The sequence below is a fragment of the Rhinoderma darwinii genome, chromosome 1, assembly GCF_050947455.1.
Source record: "Rhinoderma darwinii isolate aRhiDar2 chromosome 1, aRhiDar2.hap1, whole genome shotgun sequence".
NCBI classification, from domain to species: Eukaryota; Metazoa; Chordata; class Amphibia; order Anura; family Rhinodermatidae; genus Rhinoderma; species Rhinoderma darwinii.
This window is the reverse complement of record NC_134687.1, coordinates 533,536,786-533,550,222: the sequence shown is the minus strand read 5'-3', so window position 1 is coordinate 533,550,222 and position 13,437 is coordinate 533,536,786. Positions and strand designations below refer to the sequence as shown.

At 40.6% G+C, this 13,437-nt stretch overlaps 1 protein-coding gene across 3 annotated transcripts in view; it reads left to right on the top strand.

The window, feature by feature from the left end:
- Window positions 1-5,101, top strand: part of RHOBTB3 (Rho related BTB domain containing 3) — a 101,318-nt gene extending 96,217 nt beyond the window's left edge. For 2 of the 3 annotated variants that reach the window (XM_075854845.1, XM_075854843.1), the window contains 2 exons: window positions 2,199-2,295; window positions 4,776-5,101. In XM_075854845.1, coding sequence (XP_075710960.1) covers window positions 2,199-2,295; window positions 4,776-4,891 — 213 coding nt within the window. In that variant the 3' untranslated portion in view covers window positions 4,892-5,101. The remainder of the gene's footprint in view (window positions 1-2,198; window positions 2,296-4,775) is intronic. The other variant, XM_075854844.1, reaches the window with a different exon arrangement.
- Window positions 5,102-13,437: the final 8,336 nt, after the last annotated feature.

Below are 13,437 nucleotides of genomic sequence, written 5' to 3'. Positions count from 1 at the left end.
GCAAGTGGCTTAAAAAACGTCTGAAAATCAGGAGCTGTTTTCCCTTGAAAACAGCTCCATATTTTTAGATGTTTTTAGTCTAGTGTGTGAACATACCCTAAGTATGAAGCTCGTAGGAGTAAGATGCGGCGCCTCTAAATAAATTTGTCAGATCTTCTGCTGTATGTGTGCCAGAAAGGGAAATTTATGGCAGTATAAGATGGGTGTACATTTCCCCCATAATTTACGACAATTTCTATTCTTATAAATGCGTTGGAAGGTGAGTGGCCCCACCACTTCAGCTCAGCTCCGCCCATTTAAAAAATAATTTGTGAGCAGCGTAAATTCATTAAAAGTCTAAATTTTTGCACAAATTTCGGCTTTTGATGCATTTGAGATTGTTTAAAAGTTTATCAATTCCCCCAATGTGTGAATCTAGCCTTACGCTTGTGTGAAATTAGCCTAAGGCTAGGTTCACATGGGTCGGATACGCTGCGTAAAAACTGCGCAGCGTATCCCACCTGGAACCCGCAGCACATTCAGTCCGTAAAACCGCACGGTTTTTCGGGCAGAATTTCTGCTGCGGAAAGCAGTGCTGAAAAAAAAAAAAAAATTTGTAATTAGTCTGGCCTCCTAAGATGACGTTGCAGGCCGTGTGGCCGCTGCAGCAGTCACATGGTATGAAAGGTCATCCCAGGAGGCCGGACTGCAAGAAGAAGGAGGGAGTTCTGGGTAAGTATGAATTTTTTGTTTTTCCTTACTGGGTTTGCGATTTTTACAGTTGCGATTCCGCCGCAAATGTCGCAACACTTGGCTTTCTGTTGCAGGTTTTGCATCCCCATTGAATTCAATGGGGAAAACCCGCAACAGAAAAGCAATGAAAACGCAGCATAAATTTACATGCTGCGGAATTATTTCCACACCGCAGGTCAATTTATTAACGTTTACGCTGCGTTTTTTTCCACAGCGTGGGAATGAGATTTTCGAAATCTCATCCACGTTGCTGCTACTGTAAATGCTCTAGAATTTCCGCACAGAATTCCATTGCGGAAATTCCGCAGCATTTACGGTAAGCAGGAACCCAGTCTTAGCCATATTACATCCACAATTTACATAGAACCTATTTGATGCTCATTTCAAAAGAACACCTACACTAGAAGGGTTTCTGGATATTGCTAGTTATTTGCAAGGCCGTGTTCACATGTAGCATAATTACTGCGGCAAAATACAGTAGCAACAGAGTGGATGAGATTTGAACAAATCTCATCCACACTCTGTGTAAATGATAAGCGGAAAATCCACTTCAACATTGACCTGTTCTGCGTTTTTTTTAACTTGCAGCATGTCAATTGTATTTGCGGAATCGCTGCTTTTTTGTTGCAGGTTTTCCCCATTGAATTCAATGGAAAGGTAAAACCCGCAACAAATAGCAGATGTTGCGAATTTTTCCAGCGCAAAAGGTGCAATTCCGCCTCAAAAATCACAACTCAGAAAAAAAGAAACCTTATACTTACCCAGAATTCTGTGCTTCTTCGTCCAGGCCGGCCTCCTGGGATGACAATTCATCCCATGTGACCACTGCAGCCAATCAGAAACTGCAGCGGTCACATGGGTTGAAATATCATCCCAGTAGGCCGGGCTGCAGAACGGCAGATTGACGCGTCGCCATGGCTATGGGTAAGTATGATTTTTTTGCTGTGGTGCAACTTTTCTTCTGGAATTCCCTGCGGCAACCAGGGCAGATACGCTGTGTACTTTTACAGAGCGTATCCGCCCTGTGTGAGCATACCCTTATAGTAAGGCCTCATGCACATGTCCAAGTCATGTGCCGGAGGCCATACGAAGGCACAAGGAGTCCCTGCTCCTCTGTGCTTTGGAACCATTGGCATTCGGTGTGATGTCATCCGGTGCTCTGTATAGCACCCTATTAAAGGTTGTTTACTACGTAATACAGATTACAATGAAGCATACCACTATTTTTTTTTTTATATGACTACTTTTTTGTATGAAAATCGGAGGCATATTGAGGTACAGTATAGCGCCATAGGGTTCTGTATTACGGCTTCGTACAACTCAGAGGCTGAGACCCAAAAGTAATAATAACCACTTTCTGTATTCCAAAACTTTACTATAAATGTTTGTTTTATGTAGAGATTGTCTTTGAATATGTTTTTTTTGTCAGCTATAATTATTTGTGCCGACTTTTTTTTTTTTGACAGTTTCATAACTCTGAGAGTCTTTACATTTGGCTTCTTTATTTTGTTGCCACACACTACCTGATCTACAGTCAAAAGCAAGAATTCCAAGAACTTTCAGGTAACGTGGGTTTTTAATTTGTATAGTAAGGTCTCATTCACACTTCCATATTTTATAGAATTTTGCATCCGTTTTTTAAAACCAAAACCAGGAGTGGATCCTAAATACAGATAAAATATAATGGAGACATTTAGTCTTCTATTTTTCAGTTTTGTTTTTTCCTCCCCGCTTTCCAAAAGCCATAACTTTTTTATTGTTCAAATCGACAAGCTTTTTTCTAGGGACGAGTTGTGGTTTTAATGGCAATATTTAATATACCATATAGAGTAATGGAAAAAACAAAACAGCAATTGCTCCATTTTTTTTTTTTAGATTATTAGGGTATGTTCACACGCAAACTCAAAAACTTCTGAAAATACGGAGCTGTTTTCAAGCGAAAACAGCTCCTGATTTTTTAGAAGTTTTTGTAACAACTCGCGTTTTTCACGGCGTATTTTACGGTTGTTTTTGGAGCTGTTTTTCAATGGAGTCAATGAAAAACGGCTCCAAAAACGTCACAAGAAATGACCTGAACTTCTTTTGACATGGCGTCTTTTGAAAACGACGCTTAAAATTACGCCTCGTGGGAAGAGAACACCGTAAATCCCATTGCAAGCAGTGGGCAGATGTTTGGAGGCGTAATGGTGCCGTTTTTTAAGGCGTAATTCGAGGCGTAAACGGCCCAAATTACGTCTGAAAACACATCGTGTGAACATACCCTAAACCGTACAGTAAAAATGCCATGATAAATTTAGTCTGCGGGTCAATGTAATTACAGCGCTACCAAAATTCTGGCATGTTTTTTTTTTTCAGCTTTCATTGTGCGGGATAAATAAGTTTATATTATAAAAGTTTGGACCAATTTCTTTTTTTTAAATTATTTACATTACTTTAGGAGAAAAATTGGAAATTGACTTATTTTTACTTTTTATATATATATATATATATATATATATATAATGTAATTATTTTATTTTTTTAGTCTATATTCCTTAAAACGTTATTCAATTAATTTGTAATTTTTTTTTTAGTCCCACAAGAGGACTTGAATATGCAATATTGAGATTGCTTCCACAATACAAAGTCAATAATTAGGGTATGTTCACACGGCCTATTTACGGACGTAATTCGGGCGTTTTAGCCCCAAATTACGTCCGAAAATGCGGCTCAATAGCGTTGGCAAACATCTGCCCAGTCATTTGAATGAGTCTTACGATGTTCTGTGCAGACAGTCAAAGAAGTACCTGTCACTTCTTCAGACGTAAATGGAGCCGTTTTCCATTGACTCCATGGAAAAACAGCTCCATTTACGTCCGTAATGGACGCAGCAAAAAAGCGCCTCAACATGCCATTACGGCTGAAATTACGGAGCTGTTTTCTCCTGAAAACAGCACCGTAATTTCAGCCGTTACGGACGCTGCCGTGTGAACATACCCTTACACTGAATGGCTACATCTAGTAGTGCATTGGACCTCCTTTGGCCTACAGAACCGCAGCAACTTGTTGTGGCATAGATTCCACTAGGTGTTTAACTTGTTTTGCAGGAATATTGGCCCATGCGGACGAGATAGATTCTCATAGTTGCCGCTAAAGTGTTCTTATGCCATATTTTAAACAGCTGCCATGAAGGGATTAGCTTGGTCGGCCACACTAGACGTCCATTAATTTTGTATGGGATTCCCGGAAATAGCTGAGCGCTGTACCCGGGATCTCCGTTATCTTGAACGGTGTGGCGATCAAACACTTATCACCTGCTGACAGGCGGAGATAGGCGGGGGAGCGCTGTCCTAATGAAGACTCCGGACTCATTACTATGAGTCCCCTGTATTCTTTCATAGCTCCAATTAGCCAAACGGCACAATATTCTTTTGTGCCATTTTGGATAATAGAACGGACCCGTCCTTGTAAGATGCTCTGTATCACAGGGCAGAATAATCATGAGTACTATGCGTACTTTTAGCCCTGGTTACATCATCTCAAAAAACACGGTCACAAGTTAATGCTGTGTTAGGGAAGATTTACACGAACGTGTGCGTTTTGCGCGCGCAAATAACGCGGTGTTTTGCGTGCACAAAAGGCACTTGACAGCTCCGTGTGTCATCACCATATGATGTGCGGCTGCGTGATTTTCGCGCAGCCGCCATTATTATGACACTCTGTTTGTATGTTTGTAAACAGAAAAGAACGTGGTGCTTTTCTGTTTTCAATCATACTTTTACTGCTGTTGCGCGAATCACGCGCGTCCCATGGAAGTGCTTCCGTGTGGTGCGCGTGATTTTCACGCACCCATAGACTAATATAGGTCCGTGCGAGGCGCGTGAAAATCACGCGTGTTACACGGACGTATATCACGTTCGTGTAAATCCGCCTCTACTATGACATGTCTATGAAGCTTTGTCGCATGCAGTTGCAGCCAAAAACATTGTCACATAATTGTATTTAAATCTCGAGTGTAAATTTTATTTTATTTTTCACTCTTTTCATTTTATCTTTTCATGCAGCAGAGGAACTGGATTTTGTGGAAAGACACAAGTGGCCTTCAAACAGTTATTTGATTCAGCTTGCAGAATATAGAAAATACATCCATTCGCCAAAATACAGGTGTGCAGTCATGTGACCTGAGCACATTCTGCTTTACTTTTTTAGTACTTGTCAATGCCTAATAATAATGCACAAATTAGTCTATTAACAGATGAGCACTGTACTGCCACCTTCAAAGGTACTTTAATGAAGCTTGACGTGTTCTTCCCACTTTAATTGTCTGAAGATAGTATTAGGGGTGGTCTGTAAGCTGATACCCCCTCCGATGACTAGAACAGATCTCAAAGCCTTAGGCTGGGTTCACACGACCTATTTTCAGACGTAAACGAGGCGTATTATGCCTCGTTTTACCTCTGAAAATAGAGCTACAATACATCGGCAAACATCTGCCCATTCATTTGAATGGGTTTGCCGACGTACTGTGCAGACGACCTGTTATTTACGCGTCGTCGTTTGACAGCTGTCAAACGACGACGCGTAAAAATACAGCCTCGTCAGAAGTGCAGGACACTTCTTTGGACGTTTTTGGAGCTGTTTTCTCATAGACTCCAATGAAAACAGCTCCAAAAACGGACGTGAAAAACGCCGCGAAAAATGCGAGTTGGTCAAAAAACGTCTGAAAAGCAGGGTCTGTTTTCCCTTGAAAACAGCTCTGGATTTTCAGATGTTTTTTGTCACTACGTGTGCACATACCCTTAATGTCCTCTTACTACAATCGCTAGTTCCCATACACTTCTATCATGTCGGCAGTAGGTCTCCCTGTTTACACAGGGAGATGTGCTGCCAACTACGATAATATTTCTTGCTGCATAAACTATACATTAGCTGATGAACAAGGGCATTGCTCGGGAGCGAGCGTTCATATGAACTCTTGTTTGCCCGATCACTAGCCCGTGTAAAAGGGCCCTTAGGCGTACACACCAATGTTATCTTCTATGTCACAATGAAAACTTGCATAATGGAATGTTATTAGCAGAATCACTTCAGTTTTGCTGTTAGGGTATGTGCACACACACTAATTACATCCGTAATTGACGGACGTATTTCGGCCGCAAGTCCCGGACCGAACACAGTGCAGGGAGCCGGGCTCCTAGCATCATACTTATGTACGATGCTAGGAGTCCCTGCCTCGCTGCAGGACAACTATCCCGTACTGTAATCATGTTTTCAGTACGGGACAGTTGTCCTGCAGCGAGGCAGGGACTCCTAGCATCGTACATAACTATGATGCTAGGAGCCCGGCTCCCTGCACTGTGTTCGGTTCGGGACTTGCGGCCGAAATACGTCCGTCAATTACGGACGTAATTAGTGTGTGTGCACATACCCTTACAATCCCTACCCTGATTTTGTTACTCAGGGTAACTTCAAGGACTATAGATTTTTCCCAGCTTTTGTTCTTTTTTCGGATCATTTATGCAGTTGATGGCAGAGAGATTCTATTAAAGGGGCTCTATACAAAAACTAACACTTTCATATGCCAACATATGATCAGTGCGGGTCACAGAAAAAAAAGGGGTAGCCAGGTTAGAGAGGGGTCAGACTATATTGGTGGGGGGAGAAACAGAATGTGGGGAGAGGACTAGACAACAAGATAAGGAGATCCTTTCGTTACAAAACATCAGTGTAAATAAAAAGGACCGATTAATGTCAAATCACATTTCTGATAATAAAAGTGAAAAACTGACAGGCAAGTTAAAGTGTTGATACTGGAAGAAAATATAGATATAGTTGGTGTTGCTGAAACATGGCTGGACTCTTCACATGACTGGGCTGTAAATCTACAGGGTTTTACACTTTTTCGTAAAGACAGGACAAATAGGAAAGGTGGTGGTGTATGTCTGTATGTGAGAAGTGATATGAAGGCGAGTGTGAAAGAGACAATAGTGGGTGAAGACTGTGAGGAGGTTGAAACCTTGTGGGTGGAACTAGAAAGGGAGGTAAACACTGAAAAAATTACTTTTGGTGTAATCTATAGACCCCCCAATATAACTGAGGAGATGGAAGGTCAGATATATAAACAGATGGAGCGGGCTGCACAGGCGGGTACTGTAGTGATAATGGGAGATTTTAATTTCCGGGATATTAATTGGTGTCATGGTTCGGCTTCAACTGCAAAGGGGAGACATTTCCTCAACCTGTTGCAGGAAAATTTTATGGGCCAGTTTGTGGAAGACCCGACTAGAGGTGAAGCTCTGTTGGATCTGGTCATTTCTAATAATGCAGATCTTGTTGGGAATGTCAATGTTCGTGAAAACCTCGGTAACAGTGATCATAATATAGTTACATTTTACCTATACTGTAAAAAACAAACGCAGGCTGGGAGGGCAAAAACATTTAATTTTAAGAAAGCCAATTTCCCCAGGATGAGGGCTGCAATTCAGGATATAGACTGGGAAGAACTAATGTCAAATAATGGAACAAATGATAAATGGGAGATTTTCAAATCTACTTTGAGTTATTATAGTGCAAAATTTATTCCTACAGGTAATAAGTATAAACGACTCAAATTAAACCCCACATGGCTTACACCTTCTGTGAAAGGGGCAATACATGACAAAAAAAGGGCATTTAAAAAATACAAATCTGAGGGTACAGCTGTAGCCTTTGTAAAATATAAAGAGCTTAATAAAATCTGTAAAAATGTAATAAAATTAGCAAAAATACAAAATGAAAGGCAGGTGGCCAAGGATAGTAAAACAAATCCTAAAAAATTCTTCAAGCATATAAATGCAAAAAAGCCAAGGTCTGAACATGTAGGACCCCTAGATAATGGTAATGGGGAGTTGATCACAGGGGATCAAGAGAAGGCAGAGTTACTAAATGGGTTCTTTAGCTCTGTATATACAACAGAAGAAAGAGCAGCTGATGTAGCCGGTGCCAGTGCTGTTAATATATCAGTTGATATACTGAATTGGATGAATGTAGAGATGGTCCAAGCTAAATTAAATAAAATAAATGTGCACAAGGCTCCGGGACCAGATGGGTTACACCCTAGAATTCTTAAAGAGCTTAGTTCAGTTATTTCTGTCCCCCTTTTCATAATATTCAGAGAATCTCTAGTGACTGGTATAGTGCCAAGGGACTGGCGCAGGGCAAATGTGGTGCCTATTTTCAAAAAGGGCTCTAGGTCTTCCCCGGGTAATTATAGACCAGTAAGCTTAACATCCATCGTGGGGAAAATGTTTGAGGGGCTATTGAGGGACTATATACAGGATTATGTGACAATAAATAGCATTATAAGTGACAGCCAGCACGGTTTTACTAAGGACAGAAGTTGTCAAACTAACCTAATCTGTTTTTATGAAGAGGTGAGCAGAAGTCTAGACAGAGGGGCCGCTGTGGATTTAGTGTTTTTGGACTTTGCAAAGGCATTTGACACTGTCCCCCATAGACGCCTAATGGGTAAATTAAGGACTATAGGTTTAGAAAATATAGTTTGTAATTGGATTGAGAATTGGCTCAAGGACCGTATCCAGAGGGTTGTGGTCAATGATTCCTTCTCTGAATGGTCCCCGGTTATAAGTGGTGTACCCCAGGGTTCAGTGCTGGGACCACTATTATTCAACTTATTTATTAATGATATAGAGGAAGGGATTAATAGCACTATTTCTATTTTTGCAGATGACACCAAGCTATGTAATATAGTTCAGACTATGGAAGATGTTCATGAATTACAGGCAGATTTAAACAAACTAAGTGTTTGGGCGTCCACTTGGCAAATGAAGTTTAATGTAGATAAATGTAAAGTTATGCATCTTGGTACCAACAACCTGCATGCATCATATGTCCTAGGGGGCGCTACACTGGCGGATTCACTTGTTGAGAAGGATCTGGGTGTACTTGTAAATCATAAACTCAATAACAGCATGCAGTGTCAATCAGCTGCTTCAAAGGCCAGCAGGATATTGTCGTGTATTAAAAGAGGCATGGACTCGCGGGACAGGGATGTAATAATGCCACTTTACAAAGCATTAGTGAGGCCTCATCTAGAATATGCAGTTCAGTTCTGGGCTCCAGTTCATAGAAAGGATGCCCTGGAGTTGGAAAAAATACAAAGAAGAGCAACGAAGCTAATAAGGGGCATGGAGAATTTAAGTTATGAGGAAAGATTGAAAGAATTAAACCTATTTAGCCTTGAAAAAAGACGACTAAGGGGGGACATGATTAACTTATATAAATATATTAATGGCACATACAAAAAATATGGTGAAATCCTGTTCCTTGTAAAACCCCCTCAAAAAACAAGGGGGCACTCCCTCCGTCTGGAGAAAAAAAGGTTCAAGCTGCAGAGGCGACAAGGCTTCTTTACAGTGAGAACTGTGAATTTATGGAATAGCCTACCGCAGGAGCTGGTCACAGCAGGGACAGTAGATGGCTTTAAAAAAGGGTTAGATAATTTCCTAGAACAAAAAAATATTAGCTCCTATGTGTAGAAATTTTTCCTTCCCTTTTCCCTTCCCTTGGTTGAACTTGATGGACATGTGTCTTTTTTCAGCCGTACTAACTATGTAACTATGTAACTATGTAACAACGGGACTCCATCGATCACATGAACCCGATTTGTCTGCCATTGATATATACCATATTTATGCTCCTATAAATTTAGACATTTTTTTTAATGAGGGTATGTTCACACACAAACTCAAAAACGTCTGAAATTATGGAGCTATTTTCAAGGGAAAACAGCTCCTGATTTTCAGACGTTTTTTAAGCCACTCACGATTTTCGCTGCGTTTATTAGGGCCGGTTTTGGAGCTGTTTTCTAGAGTCTATGACAAACGGCTCCAAAAACGTCCCAAGAAGTGACATGCACTTCTTTTTCACAACCGTTCTTTTACGAGGCCGTTTTGAAAAACGGCCGCGTAAAAAAACGGCCCGTCGGAACAGAACGCTGAAATCAATGGGCATTTGTTTGGAGGCGTTCTGCTTATGCGTTTTCGGACGTTGTTTTGGGCGCTCTTGGCCCAAAAAACGGCTGAAAATAGGCCGTGTGAACATACCCTTACTGTCAAAAAAAGGGAAAAATAGGAATCCAGAAGTAAACATGTCAAACGTTTGATAAACAGACAAAGTACTTGAATTTGCCTACAAAATAGAAGCCTATGGATAAGTTACAGTTATATTTTTTGGTATTAAATTGTGACAAAGGCCAAAAATGTTGAGCATATAGAGCCTAATAAACAGAAAATATTGAGGATTTACATAAGCCCTAGGTTTAGTGACCACAACAGGTGACTACAACAAGGGAGGTCACAAAAGTAGCTAGGGTGTACTGTTTATGAAAATGGTTAATGGAAAATTCTTAAATTGAAGGTCAAAAAGTTTGAAAAATGATCCGTCATAGATGGCTCTGTAATTAACAAAAGCCATGACACTAATGTGAACAGAGCCTTAGATAGCGGATAGGTTTGCACAACAGCTATCTCCCCCAACTTCCTTATAAACATGCATGCGTCGAATGGCTAAGCTTGCATGTTTACTGCCATTGGGAGAGGGAGATCAGCGGTTGCCAGAAACCCCTGGGATCGCTTACCTCCCAAGGAAACAAACATTGTGTTTGTTCCATATAAGCTGCAATCTCAAGCCAATTTCTCCAAGTGCCTGAAATAAGACATATAAATGAATACTTACACATTACGGTCTTCAAATATCATTAGAAAATGTATTACAACCCCTTTGTAAGCTTTTCTGAAAACTAGCAGTATTCTCAGGCCGTGTTAATATTTCTGTGTGGTGCATTATTTTTCATTAAAAATAACACTAGTCAGATGTTATATGTGAATTCTTTGCCTGAAGAGTCTCATATATGGCTCCTATTAATAGGAATAGGATCCTCTTTAGGCATTATATGGTTGACTCAAGAACTACTTCTCTCCACGCCCAATTTTAGACCGGGCGGGGGAATCTAATTATAGTGACCCTTCTGCAACTGAAAAATTTATTCCATACATTTAGGCTATGTTCACACAGAGTATTTTGCAGGCAGAATTTCTGCCTCAAAATTCTGTTTTGAAGTTTGAGCCAGATTTTCCTCTCCCTGCACGCCGATTTTCGCAGCGTTTTTCGCCCGCGGCCATTGGGCACTGCGGGCATAAAACGATGCGAAATACGCTTTCTCTGCCTCCCATTGAAGTCAATGGGAGGTCAGAGGCGGAAACGCCCGAAGATAGGGCATGTCGCTTCTTTCTCCCGCGAGCCGGTTTTACCGCTCGCAGGAGAAAACCGCCCCCGCCTCCCATTGAAATCGACGGGAGGCATTTTCGGGCCATTTTTGACGAGCTTTTTGGCGCGGCTTCCGCGTCAAACTCGTCAAAAAACTCTGTGTGAACTTAGCCTTAAATAGGGTTGTTTCTGCAGCATACGCATGGATTTCTGCAAGTCCCATTCAGATGAATAGGATAGTCGTGGAAATTTGTGCAAAAAAATCTGCCGTGTCTGAACTTACCCTCTAAGGTTCTCTCCTGGTTTTGGTAGAAAAAAATACATGAAAACTGCAATGTGTGAAACAGACTTTGAATGAAATATGAACCTTGCCAGCAGGTCAGATTTGCAAATTTCAAAGTTTTTTTCCACCACAAACAATTATAGTTTATCAATAGGATATACCAGCACTGATTAGTTGGGATATGACTGCTGGGGCCTCTACCAATCCATGACAAAGCACCACTCTCGAACCAGACACTGTATAAAAACTACAACCTAGCTCCATTCACTTACAGTTGTCTACAAAGCACTTGGTTAGGAGCCGAAGCCCCTGCAATCAGATTCTGATGGGATACACAGCGGGCATGCATCAGAGAAAAACCCAAGAACACATCTTATACCTCAGTGGAGGTCTCTGCAGTCAGACCCATTATTAAGAACAAAACTGAAATCTTTATTATTATGGTACAAAAAAAAAAAAGCAAATACTTAAGCTGAAGATTTTGGCTGGATTCACACATTGAGTATTTGTTGTAAATATTTGAGCCAAAGCCAAAAGGTGATACAGGAGGAAGGAGAAATATAAGTTATTGCTTTATATTTCCTATTTCTTTTGAAACCACCTCTGGCTCTGACTTAAAATTCTGCATCAAAATCTGCAACAAATACGTGATGTGTGAATAGTGTCAAGCAGATGTGTGATCTGTCAAGTAGAGCATTGCTATAGCTGCCTCTAATTTATTACTAAACTGCCATTTTCGTGTTTTACGAATGTGATATGATATGCACTATATTGTAGGCATGGTATGAGCCTGGAATGGAGCAGGTTATCTAGCTGTGCTAAACAAGCTTTTTCTACATTAATAAATGTAAAACATTTTAACTATAACTTCTTGTGTCACGTTTTCTTTTTAATGTTCATCTGTCCAGAAATCCCTTTTGCATTTATTTAAAAAATTTTAAGGACTGGAATAAGTGCCAGCAGAGGAAACACAAAATCTTTCCTTTTTTATTTATTTTCCTTGTTGCCTCTGCCGGGATCCATTCCTGCACCAATATTCCATCTTCTACATCAAAAACATAGGCAGAGAATTGTGTGATTGCTTTAAAATCAGGTTTAAATGAGAGTAATTTGGAATCTATGTCTCTTAAAAGGAACTTTAAATATAGAAATAAAAGGATGAAAGGCATTTGATAAACTATATAGGAAAAACAAAATGCCTGACGGAGGAGCATACTGAGGTACAGTAAGGAACCCATGCAGCTTTACAGCAAAATGGAGTCAGAATACAGAATAAAACGATATAATCAACAGATGAACGAGTGTTTGCTTGTTCATCTGCTGATCACTGCCCTGTTTAAACAGGGCAATTATCGGGAACGAGCATTCTTTGAACGCTCGTTTGCCCGATAATTAGCCAGTGTAAAAGGGCCTTTAGTGTTCAGCTCAAAGCTGGATTGGCACTGCGGTCTGCACAGAAGGGAAAAATTGGCTTAACAGCAACCAGGCCACATCATTCTCCATCTCAGACTGCGTTGGCACGTAGCCTGTATGGCAGTGCATGGAGGCTGCACCGCTCCTTTAGTACGAAGCCATAGAGCCTTCATGCATACAGACTCAATCAGTCCAACGTGTGTTAGGAGATATTCTACTCTAGAAGCAATGCTTCTATGGGAGACTACCTCTGTACATATGGAGTCCGATGGAGCATGTCACAATTTTTTTTTTCTTTTGGATTCCTACGTAATTCAAAATAAAAAGAACCATGCTATAGAGCTGCAGGGATCATGCACCACTATAGCAGCCCTGTTACAGCTCTGTACAGAACGTAGCCAGAGTACGGCCGTGTGCATGAGTCCTTAGGCCTTGTCCACACAGTGCAGATATAGTGCAGTTTCCTAAACTGACACCAGGATTAGATGCAAAAAAAAGATAAGTCTTGCATCTATAATTTTGCTTGGTTTATGATCAATTCCATGCAAACATTGCACAAAATCTGCACTGTCGTGAACAAGGACTTCGTATAGAATTTACCAAGAATAAAAATAGCGAGAGTACTTACAGCACAGAAAAAAATAGATATGACATTTGATTAGATTACCACTACACAGAATGTTGCAAAATCTGTAAGGTTCTAAACGTTTTTGTTTTTTGTTGTTTGTTTGTTTTTTACACATATTACAAAGCTACAGCATAAT